General features: G+C 54.8%; 6 protein-coding genes across 6 annotated transcripts; 4 read left to right on the forward strand and 2 right to left on the reverse strand.

The window, feature by feature from the left end:
- The first annotated feature begins 516 nt into the window (after positions 1-516).
- On the forward strand, positions 517-3,770 carry GUITHDRAFT_160769 (hypothetical protein). The gene is made up of 18 exons (XM_005840914.1): positions 517-1,103; positions 1,151-1,261; positions 1,305-1,370; positions 1,417-1,554; positions 1,600-1,671; positions 1,717-1,802; positions 1,854-2,006; positions 2,051-2,153; positions 2,205-2,318; positions 2,366-2,487; positions 2,536-2,626; positions 2,686-2,814; positions 2,869-3,033; positions 3,087-3,142; positions 3,203-3,319; positions 3,371-3,477; positions 3,520-3,574; positions 3,620-3,770. The coding sequence occupies exons 2-18, from the start codon at positions 1,181-1,183 to the stop codon at positions 3,681-3,683; spliced, it is 1,719 nt and encodes a 572-aa protein (XP_005840971.1). The 5' UTR covers positions 517-1,103; positions 1,151-1,180; the 3' UTR covers positions 3,684-3,770.
- GUITHDRAFT_150118 (hypothetical protein) lies at positions 3,739-5,188 on the reverse strand. The gene is made up of 10 exons (XM_005840915.1): positions 4,998-5,188; positions 4,911-4,949; positions 4,682-4,856; positions 4,571-4,636; positions 4,421-4,512; positions 4,326-4,374; positions 4,138-4,201; positions 4,046-4,095; positions 3,958-4,002; positions 3,739-3,909 (listed from the first exon to the last, which is right to left on the reverse strand). The coding sequence occupies exons 1-10, from the start codon at positions 5,129-5,131 to the stop codon at positions 3,853-3,855; spliced, it is 771 nt and encodes a 256-aa protein (XP_005840972.1). The 5' UTR covers positions 5,132-5,188; the 3' UTR covers positions 3,739-3,852.
- Positions 5,189-5,609: 421 nt separating this feature from the next.
- On the forward strand, positions 5,610-6,506 carry GUITHDRAFT_132422 (hypothetical protein; the record flags this gene model as incomplete). The annotated part of the gene is made up of 1 exon (XM_005840916.1): positions 5,610-6,506. One exon carries the CDS (start codon positions 5,610-5,612, stop codon positions 6,504-6,506), a length of 897 nt encoding a protein of 298 aa, XP_005840973.1.
- A 1,018-nt stretch (positions 6,507-7,524) lies between these two features.
- GUITHDRAFT_100245 (hypothetical protein) lies at positions 7,525-11,628 on the reverse strand (the record flags this gene model as incomplete). The annotated part of the gene is made up of 1 exon (XM_005840917.1): positions 7,525-11,628. One exon carries the CDS (start codon positions 11,626-11,628, stop codon positions 7,525-7,527), a length of 4,104 nt encoding a protein of 1,367 aa, XP_005840974.1.
- A 1,368-nt stretch (positions 11,629-12,996) lies between these two features.
- On the forward strand, positions 12,997-14,079 carry GUITHDRAFT_132424 (hypothetical protein; the record flags this gene model as incomplete). Its single annotated transcript, XM_005840918.1, has 1 exon — positions 12,997-14,079. One exon carries the CDS (start codon positions 12,997-12,999, stop codon positions 14,077-14,079), a length of 1,083 nt encoding a protein of 360 aa, XP_005840975.1.
- Positions 14,080-15,073: 994 nt separating this feature from the next.
- On the forward strand, positions 15,074-15,661 carry GUITHDRAFT_100247 (hypothetical protein; the record flags this gene model as incomplete). The annotated part of the gene is made up of 1 exon (XM_005840919.1): positions 15,074-15,661. The coding sequence occupies one exon, from the start codon at positions 15,074-15,076 to the stop codon at positions 15,659-15,661; it is 588 nt and encodes a 195-aa protein (XP_005840976.1).
- Between the last annotated feature and the right edge of the window lie 54 nt (positions 15,662-15,715).

Here is a 15,715-nt window from a genome sequence, read left to right on the forward strand (position 1 = left end):
TTCCGGCAGGCTACCCCCCACCCCCACCGTCACGTCTCCATCAGGTCGAGCTGACTATATAAAAGGGGGTCACAGTCGCAGCCCGAGCGGGGTACATGGACCGTGACCCTACCCCGCTTGAAGTTCACTTTGAGTCCCTGAAAGTGGGTACCCCACCCCACCTCCACAACTACCAAGATAATAATTACCCAACTTCTCAACGGTAGCATTATTAGAGTACCCACCCGTCTTCTTCAGCAATGATTGGTGCCCGCACCGTGCCATTGACACGAGCACCCAGTACCACCCCTAGTCCCCCGGGTCTAGACGCAACCACCTACCCCACCAGGGTCAAATGGCTGACCCTACCCTTCTACACAAAATATCGGCATTCTAGGAGCCACTTGGGCAAACCTTGACCCCTTCATTATCTATCGTGGGACTACCCCCTTGTCTCCTTACCCCTACCCCTCATTCTCAATTGAGGGTCTCATACCCCAGGACCCCAACCCCTAACCTGATTTGTGGGAGGCTGTGCGACTCTGGGTGCATGCAGAAGGGGCGTGATGGTAGAAAGAAGGACAAGAGGAGAAAAAGAGATCAGAAGAGGAGAGCAGATGGTTTGACTGGAATTAGCGTTCGTATGCATGCTGCAAGGTAGTTGCCGCTGGCAGAACGAAACGGAGGGAACAAGTTCATAGCAAGATGGGAGCTTTTGCTGTGGGATAGATAGAATCTCTACGATCATACACGGCTCGTTCGATGCTCAACAATAATTCTAGACAATTAAGCCAAAGTCTGAAGTATGTATGTGAAATAACCCTGCATGAAAGATCGTACAAGACATAAAACTCAACTCGGAACTTTTGTTCCATTAGTTTTTGTGTTCAACGTTAGAGTGTTTCTTGGCGTTTGTCCTAACTTCTGATTTCAAACACAGCAACTGTAGAGCTGACATGAATAGAAAAAAACACGTACAAACTGCTTTCTTGTTTTCTTGTCTCAGATTTGGATTTCCTTTCGTTCAGATATTGATAATCCAAAAAACATTTACGAACTGATTCATATTTTCTTCAGTCTCATTCGCATGATCTGCAATCCTCAGTGCTGATTTGCTGCGAGAGGTAATAACAGTTTCTGCTTGATTCGTGAACTAATGGGTGTATTGCAGATATTGATACCTGAACGTTGAGTCTTCAACATGAACTCTCCTCATTTGAACTCTCCTCATTTGAACTCCCCTCTTCTGAACTCCCCTCTTTCTGGAGAGCATGCAAGCCAGGTTTGCTAAAGTCTGTGAACGGATAGTCATGACGATTGCTTAGCAATACGCGTGGATGCAATCTCCGAACATGGTTGCAAATTCGCATGCGTATGTGGGGGCGTATCAAGTGAGGCAGTGTTGTGCGGCTCCTTGAGATTGATTGTGACATGAAGGTGCGGGAGAACGCTCCATACTTGAGCCCAGCCCATTCACTTCGAAGCAAAGCTCCCGTTGCAAATGCTGCCATGACATCGCCGTCAAAGCCGGGAACGCTTCAACCTGTGGTCACGGCGAGACAGTATCTGGAGCAGGTAATCACCATCGTTGTGTGTCCTGCACCACCTGAATCTCTCTAGTTGCAATCACCTAGCTCAGGAGGTGTTTCATCCAGCCATCAGAGCCATAGTTATGCCGTAGAAAAGAAGACGGTATGTTTCCTTCTTTTCTCTTTCATTCAGGTGACTGGTTTGAAGGCTGCGACGGACGAAGATGAACACGGCCATTTTAAAGTCATCATCGGTTCGTTGATTGACCAATGTGATGGATTTCCAAGCGGCCGGTGAGAATGTGTTGCTTCGGGGTGACTCTCACAGCAATGTGTGGGGTGTAGATACCGGATAATCAAGCTGCTCGGCTCGGGAACTTATGGCAAAGTTGTCAAGTGCGAGGACAAGAAGTACAACGCGAGCGTTGCAGTTAAATTGGTGCGCCGAGAGCCTCACCTCTATCGAGTTTCTGCCAAGAATGAGATTTCGATCCTTCGGTACAACAAAGTCTCTGTGCGCATTTCCTGAATCCTTCTTGAAGCGACCTCGATGGTCGATTCGGCACTCTCAAGTTGCTGAGGAGCTTCGAACATCACGGTCATATTTGCATGTCGTTCGAGCTGCTGGGAGACCATTTGAGTGAGGTACTGGCAGCATTCAAACGTCTCTTCCGAAATGTGTAATCTCCTTGAAAGGTGATCAAAACCAAAGGGCCATTCAAGATCGAACAAGTCAGGGACATTGCATTTCAATTGGCCCAAGCTGTATCATACGTCCATAGCAAGAAGATCATTCACACAGATTTGAAGGTATTCGTTCAACGGTCGAGGTAGAGTGATGTGACAAATTATTACAGGCGGAAAACATTCTTCTCATGAGCAATCCATCGGGTGCAGTGTGTGTGAAAGTTGCAGATTTCGGGTCTGCCATTTACAGCTCTGCATGGCATCCTCCATTGGTGGGAACCATGCACTACAGGTGCTCTGAGTGCATCAAATGCTCGGTATCTTGTGACATGTCTGTCAGGGCTCCAGAGGCTGTGCTTCAGGCTGGTTGGTCCTATCCACTCGATGTCTGGGCGATTGGATGCTTGATATGCGAGATATACACCGGGAAGGTATGAAGCCTCTGCCTCTATCGGAATTTTTCCTTACACTGCTTCTTTCTTTCTTGTAGTACTTGTTCGAGCTGGCTCATGATGATGTTCATCTATGGATGATGGATAGACTGCTTGGTCCTTGCCCTCAGGAGCTGCTCAAACAGGGATACCAAAATCGGAATCAGTACAATGCCTCGTTGCTTCAGGCAAGAGATGACAGAAACTGAGCGATACCTTGATAGTGATGTAAATTGCAACAGCGAGGGGGAAATGGTAATGTGCAGTTGGCTCCTTGTCGCAAGGAAGGACAGGAGATGGTGCGAAGCATGCAACCTCTTCGAGAGATGATACACGATCATGTTCTACTTGACCTGCTTCAACGGATGTTTCATTACAACCCCAAGAGCAGGATGACTGCAGAAAAGGTTACAAGGATGAACCTTGCCAGTCGCGAGGAGTGTGACAAAGAGTTGCCCAGGCTTTGATGCATCCATTCTTTGATCTGGAAGACGATGAGGATGTTCCTGAAATAAGGTACAGTCACTCGTTGCAGCTGAACTTTGCTGATAGCTTGCTTTTGACAGCTCAATCAAGCTTGATGGTAGGAGCAACGGCATTCTTTCTTCCTTTGATCTCGACTTTTTCAGACGAGGACCTTGAAGACGAGAGACATTCGGTGCTGAAACAGGCAGTATCATCTCAGGAGCTCAGGTGATCGAAACGCAACGTCTTCTTTCCCCGGTCTCAGGCCGAGCATGGCAGGGCGAAATTGGACGGGCCCTTGGGTAAGTATCACATCGCTGACGGAAACAAGGAAGGAGTGACATGGAGAGCGATCACTCCGTCTGAATCTTCGGTCGCCAGCACAGGTGCGTTGAATCATGGCATTGGAGGCTCGTGACCTGTTGTAGTGGTTGTTCCCAAGCTAAGATCTGCAGGGTCATCTCAGGACCAGTACAGTGAGAGGTGAGGCAGTGTTATATGCTGCGAGCTCAGTGACATGCGGTGCAGCGAAACTCTGGATGAGGGAAGCATCACTTCTCAGGAGCAGCTCAACGACGACCTGAATCAGTAAATCCGCTGTTGCTCCATGAGGGTGGACACTTTGTACTCTAACTGGACTCCTTATGGTTTGTCTTTTATCAAGCACATGTTAACTCCGTCTGGTTTGTGTTTTATCAAGCACATGTTAACAGGCTTATCCCATCGTGTCATTCTTCATCTTTCATTCCTCCCAGAGTCGCTCAGTGACCTCCGAATCTCTGATACTCGGATGATTTCCTGCCAATCATTTGTCCCACCTAGGAATAACTCAGAATCTAAGGAAGGAGGTTTATGCCGCTTCTCACCTTGTTCTTGACCAGTATCAACATGTTGTAAAGGCCAGACAAAACCTGCGACTTCATCAAACTTACACGCGTTCACTCCGAGCTCCACCTCCTTCCAGAAGTTGAGGTTTGGCATGGACTCGATGCCAATTTGTGTCCCTGCAGCTGGATCAGACTCTGACAAGCAACCATGCCAATCACCTCTGTACTTGACATTGTACGCACATCCCGCAACAGTGTATACGGTGAACAGGATCAAAAACACCTGAACCAAACAGCATCAGTGCTGGTAGTGTAGCATACTCTGCATCTGTCCTTGTCACATGCTCCATTTCCTCCACCTCCACTTGCTCCGTCTGACCGCGTACTCCCATGCTCCTCCATCTTACCGTGAACCAGGAGGAAGTGAAGCTGCCGGACGAGACGGGGCAGCCATACCTGACGACAAGGGTAAGGAGCGGCAGAGGAGGGGTCACGATTGTACTTGGATGGCCAAGTGATGCTGAAGTGGCAGTCCTCCTCGAGAACGAAGAAATCAAGCGGCTTCCCGACTCCCGCATCAGGATCGCAGAAGAACTGTTGGCAAAGTTACAGCCCAAGGCACGGGCAAGCGAACGCCCTGAAGGGTTGGCACCTGGATCCTTACATCTCGGGAGCGTCCGCTCTGACATCGCTCCCCATCGAAGTAGTAGAGCTCGATCTGAGAGGAGTGAGATGAAACCCGTCACAAGTTAAGCTCTCTCACCCCCGCTGCTGGCTCGCTGTCGTCGATGAGCTCCCAGTCCATTCCCTTGAGCTTCCCGAGCCAGAAGCAGTTGTTGTCGTTGGAGACTTGGAAAACAGGAGAGCGAACGGCCTTCTGCATGGAGACGCAGGCCTCGGGAACCTGATTGGCGTCCCCGCAGACATTGAAATAGTACCTGAGAGGTTTTACGTGAGCAGAAGGCAGTTGCAACGAAAGAGATGAAGTCCACATGTTTCCATTGCGATCATCTGCGTACCAATCGCGGACTCTTCAGATAGTTTCAGTAAAGCTAGAGACAGAGAGCACGATAGTCTACCCTCTGGGTCTCCTCAGGGGAGACAGATCAAACTTGTTCCCATCCGGAAATGTGTGCGTGCATTCGGCGATGTCGGCAAGAGCAGATTGAGATTCAAGCAGAAGCACCGCTGTGAGGAGGATCCAGGAAGGCATTGAGATTCTTGATAAGGAATTTTTCCACCTTGCTCCTTCTACAAGCGACCCCAACCTGCACAGTAGAGGAGCCATGGTCACAACCTCAGAACAAAATCCGAGAAAAGACGGAGCAGTCTACTAGCGAGAAGAGGAAGCGCTCAGTCATACAAGTGATGCATCAGCAAGCGATGTGACGTCTCATGATGATGGAGGCTAGAGAATCTCATCGTCTCATGTTCAAATGCTCCGCTCAGCATGACGGTATCTCAACTTCGCTCCTCGCACAGCTCACCACTCACCGCGCATGGCGCCTAGTCACCAACGAAGAGTACCCCTCATCTAGATACCGAAGTACCCCACCAAAATGAACCGTATCAGAGAGGGTGGGGGTACTTTAATCGGAGGGCATATCCCCACAATGGATGGACCTGTGAGGGGGTAGGGGTAGCCCATCAGAGAAGGGTAGGTCGTTTGTGATCGGGGGCGCAGTACGACGATGGTCAAGGTTGCGGGGGAAGATGGCGAGGGAGGAGCAGGAGGAAGAGATGCAGGAGGAAGGGAAGACCATCGCACAGGAAGTAGACATGATGCTGATGAAGAGAAGAGGCAGGTTGATCAAGCGGCAGACATCGTGAGAGGTTCCGATGCGGGGATGAGTGCCTGGGAGAAAGACAAGGTCGATGAGCTACAAACCGTGATATTCGAGTTGAAGAACGGCAAGACAAAGTCTGGGATCCCCATAATCGATCCTCAACTTCTTGCCATCTCAAGCGTCGTTGGGCGTTTGTTAGTCCTGCAGCTGAAGTCTCCCCGCATTGACGATGGATTGTCAGTTGCTATGGACAGGCGGATTGAAGAAGCGGTCAAAGAGAGGATTGACTCAAGCAACGAGTCGCTATCAGCCATTGGTGTCATAGCTGCCCTGATACTCTCCATCACAGCTCCCTTTTGTTTCAATGCGATCCAGCAGTCTGACATCATCAAAGGAGAGGATGCGTACAAAATATTCCTCCACGAGAGCGATCTGGAAAGACTGCAGTACACGCTTGCAAGCCTGCTGATTCTATCGGCTCTTTGCAGCGGGCTGAGCGTGATTTCATCTCTGGCGATGTATGTTCATCTCAACAACGTCATGCCGGACGCCAACAGCAAACTTTGGTTCCTCCGACACGCATGGATGGTCTTCCCGGAGAAGCTCCTGGTCGCCGCCGTCTTCTGCCTGTGCCCGGCAGCGCCTTTGGGGATGATACTCTGCTATGGCGACACGATGGGACTAATCTCGCTCGTCCTCTTCGGGGCGCTGGTCCCCCCGTACCTCTGCTGGCAGCTGTACATGCAGATCTCCTGCAGGAGGCACGTAGCTCCAAGGTTCGTCGTGATCGGCAACCGTTGAACTTCTTGCAAGAGGAGCTCGAAAGCATCGTGAGCAATAGAGATCAGCACTGACACCCAATGACGTCACGCATGCTTCACTCAAGGTTTGGCCGCCCCACATTGCTGGAGTTCCGAACTTCGGAAGTTCAATCACTAGCCCGTGACTCGCGCGGCAGTGCCGGGCTGCCACCGTGATCGGACCAGCCCGAGTCCGATCCCGAGTCCCGGACTTCGGGAGTCCCGGATAAGATAATTATCATTGTGTGTGTGAATCCATGGCACTGTGAGTGGTTCCCGGCGAACTCGGACCGTACCGTCCAGGCGGGAGCTCGGCCTCGCCGAGTCCGATCGCGAGTCAGAGTCGTGAGCCAGCGGGCCCAGCCTGGCAGGCTGGCCGCCGGCGCCGCCGGGCCGGGCCGGGCACTGCGGCAGCCGCGCACGGGCGGTCACCGTGGCCCGGTTTCCGAGTTCACCGCCGCGCCGCCCGGCCGCACGCCGCCGGTCGGCCGGGCCGATCACGGCACGGAGCCGGGCACGGTACGGTATGATATGTCACCGTCACGGTTTCGAAGGGCCGGCTGACTCGACGCCCGGGGGCCCGGCCCGCCGGTACCTTCGGCCGCTACTCAGAACGGCGGTGACTGGCCGCAGTCCGACATTAGTACGGCCCTATTGTGACCGCCGGTGACTCAAGTTACTTAATGATCGGCCGCCCGGCGACTTTATACTATACCCCGGGCCCGGACCGGTATTTACTAAGTACGGACTTGGCAGGGCCGCGTGACTCACGCCGACTGTACGGTCAGGCTCCGACGTCGGACGGCCGGGCGACTCAGTGACCGGGCCCGGTTCCGGCGGGCGACGGTCGGACTCCGGCCAGCGGCCGCCGCCGGCGGCGGGGGCGAGCCTGCCGCCGCGGCGGTGGGAGTCTGCGCTTCCCGGCCCCGGCGGACTCCGTCAGTGGGCACCGGGCCAGGCCGCCGGGGCCGGCGGTTGCAGCACCGTGCCGCGCGGGACTCAAGTCATGGCATACTGAGTTACGGTTCCGAGTCTCTCTCGCAGGGTTGCAGGGAGGTGCGCTCAAGCTCCGAGACGACCTCGTCAACGCCTTCAATGTCGTCCTCATCCATATCGAGCTCGTACTCGACGATGAGGTTCTTTGCGTCCGGGTGCGTGCTGTCCATCCATTCATTGCACCTCTCCCTCAGGTTGATCCAGTCCGGAGGACATTCCCCTGCCCTCCTCCTCCTCCTGTACTCCTCGAGGAGCAGCAGCAGCATGGGGAAGCGCTGCTGTACGTTCCGGTCATAGATCTGCGCGTAGTTGATGCAGGTAGAGCTCTGCCCCCTCCTTTGGACGAAGATGTCGGCTCCCTCCTCCAGCAGCATGCGTGCCATCGCCACGTCGTTCCTGTAGGCTGCGTACATGAGCGGAGTCATGCTATGGATGTTCGCCTCCGCCGCACTCCTTCCGTCAAAGTGACGATTGACAAGGTTGAATCCAGCTGGGCTTTGTCGCAAGATCCTCCGTAGCTCTTCCACCGCACCAGCCTGCAGGGCAGAGACTAGCGTGTGCGTCGAGCCCAGCTGGAGGAGCAGCTGTACCGTGTCGGTCAGCTGCAACTTCGCGGCGATCTCGAGAAGGGAGCAGCCGACGAGCCTGAGGTCCTCGGTCGGCCCACGTGACGAGGCAAGGGGATGGGTGGCTTGCCGACCTCCGATGAAAGCGCTGCTGGGACAGAGCTCCCTGAGGATGTGAGGATGCTCCCCTAGCATCTCCTTGAGCGCCTGACGAGCTCGCTTGCTCCCGGACAAGACGGTCATGACGAACGCGTCAAACTGCATTCCTATCGCTCCGTAGTGCGGCAGCAGCGCGTCAACGACGTCGAAGCGGCGGTACAGAGCAGCAGCAACGATGGGCAGCACAGGGAAGCCGTCTCTACCCTGAAGGCGCGGGGCATTGATGATCCTTGCGACTCGCATGGGCTTGGTGAGAAGTTGGGCATCCTCGCGGATCAGCTCCTCCATCCGCTCGATCTCTCCGCTCTGTATGGCCTCCTCCCAGCTCAGCTGCACGGGCAAGAACCCTGCCAAGAGGCGCTCGAAGCTCTCGCGGTCAGTCTCTCGGTAACTCAAGTCTCCCATCGTCCTCTCAGGCCCGAGGAACTTGCGCAGCTCTGTGTCGCTCGTTCCTCGGAGGATGCGCGAGTCTCCCTGCCACATCTCAAGCTTCGTGCCCTCGGCTTCCATCTTCTCGTTGTTGCAAACCTTCCCCATGACCAATCGCAGTACAAGGCCTGCCGGCTCGCCCTGGGAATCAAGACTCAGCGTTCCCCGCCCGACACCGATCCGTCGATACACAGCTCCATCCCCGTCGTCATCGTCGTTCGATTGAACGCATACAACATGGAACGAGATCTTGTTGCCCTCCTGCGACCTGTTGAGAGGAAGCATGGTGTATTTGTAGCACATGTCATTGTATCTCGTGTCCAAATACGTCCAGCGTCCACCAACTTCCGGAAGACAACAAGCTGTCTCCTGCATCACTTGTACAAGCTTTCCGAAGCCAGCGTAAGGAGGGATGAGCTGATCGTCGTTGCCCGTGCCAAACTTGACCCATGATTGTCCTTGAGCTACATCGGACGCTTGGCAGGGTTGAAGTCTTCGCTGTACGAGGAGGTCGGAGTGCATGGTACCCCGGATGGAGAGGTTGATGGCATAGCCCGGTCTCTGCTCATTCCTCGTGGTCGCTTGAGACAGCTCGCTTGCCACGTCACGAAGCATCTGGTCGATGTTGCCAGGGAGAGCCTCCTCCGGAAGAACTTCATGTTCACTCGCTCCTCGCTCGAGGATCTTCTCTAGTCGCCACTGCTGTCCTCGCGCTCTGGGGGGCGCGAGTCTCTCCAGCTCAATGACCATTGCATCGTAGTAGCTTGCTTCCAGCGATGCTCCAAGTCTGTGCAGGCCGAAGCCTATCTCTGCATGCTCGCTAGACACGTCCAGCACACCAGCGAAGAGAATCTTGTCTCTGTGCTGTACGAACGAGTAAGCCGTGTCGCTCACCAGCTTGTCCTCCTTCTGCTTGACCAGCGGCCACAGACTCGTCAGCCCGTTGCGCCATGCGGTGATCAGCTGCGAGCCCTGGGTTACGACTGTGATGTGGTCTGAGACGTAGGTGACTGCAGATTTCAACTCGATCCGCCAACCACGACGGACAGTGTCTCGGATGAGCTCAAAGCTGATGTCGTCTTCCTGCATGCGCCGAACAGCATGAAAGGTGAGCTGCTGCCTCAGCAGGTCTGTGGACATGCTTGAGATCGCTGTCCGAGCTCGTTCTGACTTGACATCTTCAGCGACCCGAGTCTGGCTTCTTCCCAGCTCGAGCTGTTTCTGCATGTTGGAACCGCCTCCTGTCAGGTCCGTCCTTTGAGCATGAGCTTCTTCCTTGAGGAAGTCCTGCAAGCTTACGAAGCCACTGTTGCATGCCTGCAGTGCGTCAAACGATCTCCCCAGCTGCCCGCTCAGCTCTCCCTCTCCCTCTCCCTCTGGCTCGGTCCAATCCAATCTGCCACTGCTGAAATTGACAACCCAGCCAGCGCTGCTGATCCAGGTTCTCAGCTTGCAGAGGCCATCAGCTGGACCCTGGCTCCTCAGCATCATCTCAGTGTTGTATTCGAGCAAGCAGCGAAGCACAAAGACGCTGCTCAGTTTCGTCATCTTGAAGATGGCGATGAAGCTTCCAACCTGTACTGCCTCTTCGAGAAGAACGCAATAAAACAAGCTGCCATTGCCCATGCCCTCCGATTCGCGTAAATACGCCTCCAGAGAGTCCATCCCGTCCGCAGCAGACATAGATGGGTCGTACAATGATTCTACCTCCGATTGCCAATTGAACAAGGCATCTTGCCGCGCTTGCTCGTCTGTTATGAAATCGTTCATCAGTGTGCTAAGCGTGTAGTCCAGCATCGCAATGCACAACTTCTCTCGAGGTACATCTGCATGGCCCTCTCGTTCCCTCCATTCCTCAAACGACGAGGAAGATATCTTTCCCGCATCGTAAAACTTCTGCACAAGGCCAACGAGCTCACTCTCAAGTCGGTTGCGCCTCACCAAGGAGTACCAGTGATGAAGCACTGGACGTGACGAGAAGCTGATAAACTGCAGGAAGTAGAGCAGCATCCCCGAGCACAGCCTCCAGCGCGACTCTTGCTCATGCATGCTGTGTAGGAAGCGCCTGCATGCATCCTTGGCATGGCGCTTAAACATCTCAGCGTCTTCCTGGCTGTAAGCCACGACAAACACATCCCCTGCTCTTGTTTGCGTCAAGCCTCCTTGCTCGCCTTGCTGGACGACGCCTACAGCTCGCTCCATCCCACTCCCTGCCTGCTCTACATCGCGTTGGGTCTGATCATCCATGGCAGCTGGAGGAGGTGCCGCATTTTGCCGTCGCATGACGCCATGCTCTTGTCCCCATGCGCGCACATCACTAGGCACGCGAGCGAGCAGGTGGCACTGATCACATTTCAGTCGAAGATAATCTCTCACGATCACATCCAGGCAAGAGTTCTGCCCGAGCGAGTAGTAGAGCTCTTTCGCAATATCAATCGCGTCCTCGTCGCTCACTTCCTTCTCATGGGCGATGATGAAGTCGACATGGCCGCGAAGCTTCTCGGCGATCAGGCTCGACCAGCACAAGTTGAGCACCACCAGCCGCAGATTCTTGCAATCGAGGATTACTTCTTGCAAAGAGCGTATCAAGTCATCTGCATCAACGCTCTTGCCTCCCAGGGTCAATCTACCATCTTCAAAGCCATGGCAGGCGATGTGAAGGATGGTTGGCTGTACTCTTGAAATCTCGCGGCGCAGATAAGAAGCATCCTTGTGGAAGAAGTACTCAAAGTTCACTCCTTGAGCAAGTTCCAATAGAGCACGATCTTTCGCATCAGCGGCTCCTACGACAAATTCCTTTCTCAACTCGTCTCGCTCCTTCTCCACCTTCAGTCCACTTCGCTCCTTTGCGTCAGCGAAAAACAGCACCCTATGAGGAGCTCGACTGAAAAGCACGTCCTCAGCGCTAGCAGCCGCATCGGCAACTTCCTGCTGTTTGCAGCAGCTACACAACTGATTGAGATTGTTCGACATATCCCGGAGTCCTCCCGACGTCCGTGTGAAGCAGGAGGGCAGAGCCAGGGTGGGATGTAGGGAGGGCGAGAGGTGCGGAGGAGCAGGAGAGCAGGGGATGTGCGAGTGGAAGTAGACTAGCGCCGCGCAGAGGATGGCGAAAGGCGGAGGGTGCCAAGCTGAAGCGACGGTTGCGCTGAGAGATCATTGATGGAGGGTGGGGTATGCCCAGGACGGGTAGCTGGAGCCTTTATTCCATGAATAAAGATAGGGGTCACAGGATTCTGACACTTTCTGCAGGGGTACGGTACTGTCAGTAATGGTGTTGAGTGAACCCCGGGCCAGGCAAACTCGGCACTGAATACCCGCCGGGCCCGGCGGCGACCGGGCCCGGAGCTTTTGCTTTTCTCGGGGTGGCAAACCTGACTCGGCCCCGAGTTCATCGGGCGGAAATGCGCGGGGCAGTGGATTGATGGTAGGAGAGCAGAGGGCATGAGCGCAAGATGGTGAGAGAGGAGGACGAGAGCTCGAACGTGATCGACATGGTGATGCAGCTTGCGCTCAAGGAATGCTCCATGTGACGATTGCGTCCTCCAGAAAACTCACTTTGAGCATCAGTAGCACTGAATCCTCCGTTGTCCGTCTTGGAGTATCCTCGCACACAGCTAGGAGATGTGCTCTCCAGATCAGCACACCTTATGAATGTCAAGATCAGCGGAAGCTCTCAGCCATCCAGCCGCGATCATCCGTCTCACGTTGCTTCTGTGCTGCAGCGCGATCAACCCTGCCCGTACTTCGTTGCTGTGTCCCGAGATGATTAGAAGCTCGAAACTTCAAGACAGACGTCTGTCTGCTGGTGATGGTGCCGTTCCCCTTGTGTTGTTCTGAGCTGTGCTGCACAAACTGTTGTCGCAGCCCTACCTACCCTCAAGCAGGAGGTGATAGCGCGCATTAGCACAAGACTGTCATACGAGATTGTTGACGTCCGGTTGAGCAGAGGGATGGGGAGGATGTGCGGCATATCCCACGAATGATGCCAGACAGCTGTCATATGAGACATGGTGAAAGGAGTACATGTTTGCAAACAGGTGCTGTCCAAGGAAATACCAAGCGCTCTAACGGGGCCAACAGGCCGGTGATCATCAGCGGCATCAGCGATGACTGGGGATGTCGAGGATGGGTCAAGACATGCGAAAGATGCCATAGGGGTGGAGAAGCTGTGCATGTATCATACTGACCTTGCTGACCTTTGTCATACAGTCGACTGCCTTATGTCAAACCAGATCTCGACCTCCTCGAGACAATGTTTGAAAAGGAAGGAGTCGAGCAAGATTTGGAGAGGTGCAGCTGAGCTGGGAGGAGGCCATACAGAGCGGAGAGATCGAGCGGATGGAGGAGCTGATCCGCGAGGATGCCCAACTTCTCACCAAGCCCATGCGAGTCGCAAGGATCATCAATGCCCCGCGCCTTCAGGGTAGAGACGGCTTCCCTGTGCTGCCCATCGTTGCTGCTGCTCTGTACCGCCGCTTCGACGTCGTTGACGCGCTGCTGCCGCACTACGGAGCGATAGGAATGCAGTTTGACGCGTTCGTCATGACCGTCTTGTCCGGGAGCAAGCGAGCTCGTCAGGCGCTCAAGGAGATGCTAGGGGAGCATCCTCACATCCTCAGGGAGCTCTGTCCCAGCAGCGCTTTCATCGGAGGTCGGCAAGCCACCCATCCCCTTGCCTCGTCACGTGGGCCGACCGAGGACCTCAGGCTCGTCGGCTGCTCCCTTCTCGAGATCGCCGCGAAGTTGCAGCTGACCGACACGGTACAGCTGCTCCTCCAGCTGGGCTCGACGCACACGCTAGTCTCTGCCCTGCAGGCTGGTGCGGTGGAAGAGCTACGGAGGATCTTGCGACAAAGCCCAGCTGGATTCAACCTTGTCAATCGTCACTTTGACGGAAGGAGTGCGGCGGAGGCGAACATCCATAGCATGACTCCGCTCATGTACGCAGCCTGCAGGAACGACGTGGCGATGGCACGCATGCTGCTGGAGGAGGGAGCCGACATCTTCGTCCAAAGGAGGGGGCAGAGCTCTACCTGCATCAACTACGCGCAGATCTATGACCGGAACGTACAGCAGCGCTTCCCCATGCTGCTGCTGCTCCTCGAGGAGTACAGGAGGAGGAGGAGGGCAGGGGAATGTCCTCCGGACTGGATCAACCTGAGGGAGAGGTGCAATGAATGGATGGACAGCACGCACCCGGACGCAAAGAACCTCATCGTCGAGTACGAGCTCGATATGGATGAGGACGACATTGAAGGCGTTGACGAGGTCGTCTCGGAGCTTGAGAGGCACTTGGTTGCATCCTGGCTTGAGCCATATAGCCTCCACATGGCGTGTAGCGACATGGCCATGTGTTTAGTCTTGAGAGGAGCGGGAGAGGAGCGCAAGAGGCTCCTGTGGAGGAGGAGAAGCGAGGATTGAAACTCTCCCTCCTCGCTCAACTCTCTCCATCCTACTCGGCTCAGCCCGTTGAACAGTGTCGCTGCAGTCATTGCGTCCTCCTCTTCCGAAGTTCCGCCTCCACCAGTCGCGCGAAGTTGTCTCAGAGTCACGTAGACTCAGAGGCAAGTAGCGGGCCCCGGCCCAACGGTCCGATCATGGGCCGATCGGACTGGCACACAGTTGTCCTCGTACTGACTCAGGAAGTTCAAGTGCCGGCGTCACAGTTCAACTTACTAGTTAACTGGGCCGCCCGCCCGCCGCCGGGCCGCCGAACTCGCCGTGCCGGGCTGATTGAGTCAGTTACCGTGCCGGTTCTCCGGGACGGTCCGGGACTCCGGGCCCGGAAGCTTCAGACCGGCCGGGCTACCGTGAGTAACGGAAATAAAACCGGCTATTAAGAACCCCCACCCCCACAATGCTGTAAAGTTCTACACATAAAGACCGCACGACCCTACCCCTAGGGAGAATCCAAAATTGATTTCCTATTTGAGGAAAATGGAGGGTAGTTTGATAGTTACATTGGGGGTAGGAGCTGTCCCAGTTTATGCAAGAGGGGGTAGGGGTTAAGCCAGTGTGAGTTGACAAATGGTGGGTGGGTGGGTAGTTTGCGTGTTGGAAAGGGGTCATTTCTAGGGCTATTGATGGGGATAAGGAGGGGTGTCGTGAATTTTGATTTGATTCTTCAAGGGGTAGATTCCCATGTATTTGATAGGGTGGGGGTGGGGGGTGTTCGTTCTTGCTGTCTCCTACGCCCGCCGTGCAGAACATCCCTGCTGCGTCCTCCACCTCCCCCGCCCCTCTCACGCCCCCCTCCTCTTGCCCCCTACTGCCTCATATCATCTCCTTCCTCGTCCCTTGGCCTTGCCTCCTGTTTCTCTCCCTCCTCAAGTGTCTAGTGCTGCCAGAGATCCAGCTCACACACTCCTCGCAATAGCAACCAGCGTTCAAACTCTGTTGCTGATCCGCGCACATCATGGCTGGTTGCGGTGTCCTCGGCATGGCCTTCGCATGCAGTGCGCTCTACTCGTTTACTCCTCACTCTACTTCACCCGTTAGCCGCAGCCATTCTCCTCTTTTCTCCCGCTCCCCCTCGTTGAGCGTGGCCTATAAGGGGCCGGAGACGAGGGACATTCCTCCCTGGGAGGAGGAGATGCTGGAGATCTTTGCGAGGTCCCCGCTGTTCAACCCCGAAGCTAGCCGCAAGCGTGTTGAGAGGAAGTCAGCACACGGCCATGCTGGGCCGGATGTCGACCTGGATGCCGCACTGGACTCCAACAGCATGTATGGGATCCGGAGCGACATCATGGAGATCTTCGTTCTTGCAGCAAGGAACAAACCCGGTGTACGTCTGACTCTAGGAGAGCCCAGTCGACCCGAACCCGCCTCTCCCAGGGCTGCAGTGAAGCAGGTGACTAGCCGTGTGGCGGAACGAGAGCGAATCAAAGTCGTCAGGCCGCGGCAGGAGGCTGTGAATGGCGGCAATGATTCGAGCTCAGCCCAGCGGTCATGGGAATCCGAACTCCACTCTATCTTTCAGGCAAATCCGCTCACTAGAAAGTGAAAGATGTGCCTTGTTGTGTTTCTTTACTATGATATTCTTTTTGTCTTCATAAAT

Source organism: Guillardia theta (assembly GCF_000315625.1).
Source record: "Guillardia theta CCMP2712 unplaced genomic scaffold GUITHscaffold_4, whole genome shotgun sequence".
Classification (NCBI taxonomy): Eukaryota; class Cryptophyceae; order Pyrenomonadales; family Geminigeraceae; genus Guillardia; species Guillardia theta.

Bases quoted from the DNA above. Each gene is read 5' to 3' on its own strand.
- GUITHDRAFT_160769 (XM_005840914.1), top strand. From the start codon at position 1,181: ATGAACTCTCCTCATTTGAACTCTCCTCATTTGAACTCCCCTCTTCTG. The intron at 1,262-1,304 runs GTTTGCTAAAGT...ACGATTGCTTAG, and splicing joins CTGGAGAGCATGCAAGCCAG to CAATACGCGTGGATGCAATC. The intron at 1,672-1,716 runs GTATGTTTCCTT...ACTGGTTTGAAG, and splicing joins ATGCCGTAGAAAAGAAGACG to GCTGCGACGGACGAAGATGA.
- GUITHDRAFT_150118 (XM_005840915.1), bottom strand. From the start codon at position 5,131: ATGCCTTCCTGGATCCTCCTCACAGCGGTGCTTCTGCTTGAATCTCAA. The intron at 4,637-4,681 runs GTGAGAGAGCTT...CACTCCTCTCAG, and splicing joins ACAGCGAGCCAGCAGCGGGG to ATCGAGCTCTACTACTTCGA. The intron at 4,375-4,420 runs GTACAATCGTGA...CCTTGTCGTCAG, and splicing joins AGCATCACTTGGCCATCCAA to GTATGGCTGCCCCGTCTCGT.